General features: G+C 40.2%; 1 protein-coding gene across 3 annotated transcripts in view; it reads right to left on the bottom strand.

Moving 5' to 3' along the window:
* Nucleotides 1-468, bottom strand: part of LOC108755087 — a 26,423-nt gene that overhangs the window by 2,752 nt on the left and 23,203 nt on the right. For all 3 annotated transcript variants that reach the window (XM_018497877.1, XM_018497875.1, XM_018497876.1), the window contains exon 5: nt 50-356. In XM_018497877.1, the coding sequence (XP_018353379.1) occupies nt 50-356 (307 nt within the window). The remainder of the gene's footprint in view (nt 1-49; nt 357-468) is intronic.

Below are 468 nucleotides of genomic sequence, written 5' to 3' on the forward strand. Positions count from 1 at the left end.
TCCGCATAAAACTTGATATAATTAATTCTACATACAATTAGATCATTACCCGCGAGAGTATATGGATCGACCAGGTCGCATTCTACGGAGCAACTCTTATTAAATGGGGCCATGGAGGCTTCTAGTTTGTGTGGTATGCGACAGGCAAAGTATTCGGCTACGGGATACGCGCACCATTCATCCTCGTTTTCGGGATTCAGTGCCTGTCCGAGGCTACCGTTTACTGGTAGCGTGCCAGAGTACTCTGTGTAAACGTGACAGACGATGTTATTGTTGTCATCCTTGTAGCACATGTGTGGCGGCTCATATTCGATCATGACGTAACGACGAGCTTTTTTCGTCTCGTCACGATTCTCCTGCAGGGATAATAACTTATGTAATTACAAAAAAGTTTTGTTTAAATCTAATAAAGAAAAAAAAATTTTATTAGACGTATCTATATCAGCTAATTTGTTACTTTAATATACA

Source organism: Trachymyrmex septentrionalis, unplaced genomic scaffold (genome assembly GCF_001594115.1).
Source record: "Trachymyrmex septentrionalis isolate Tsep2-gDNA-1 unplaced genomic scaffold, Tsep1.0 scaffold83, whole genome shotgun sequence".
NCBI classification, from domain to species: domain Eukaryota; kingdom Metazoa; phylum Arthropoda; class Insecta; order Hymenoptera; family Formicidae; genus Trachymyrmex; species Trachymyrmex septentrionalis.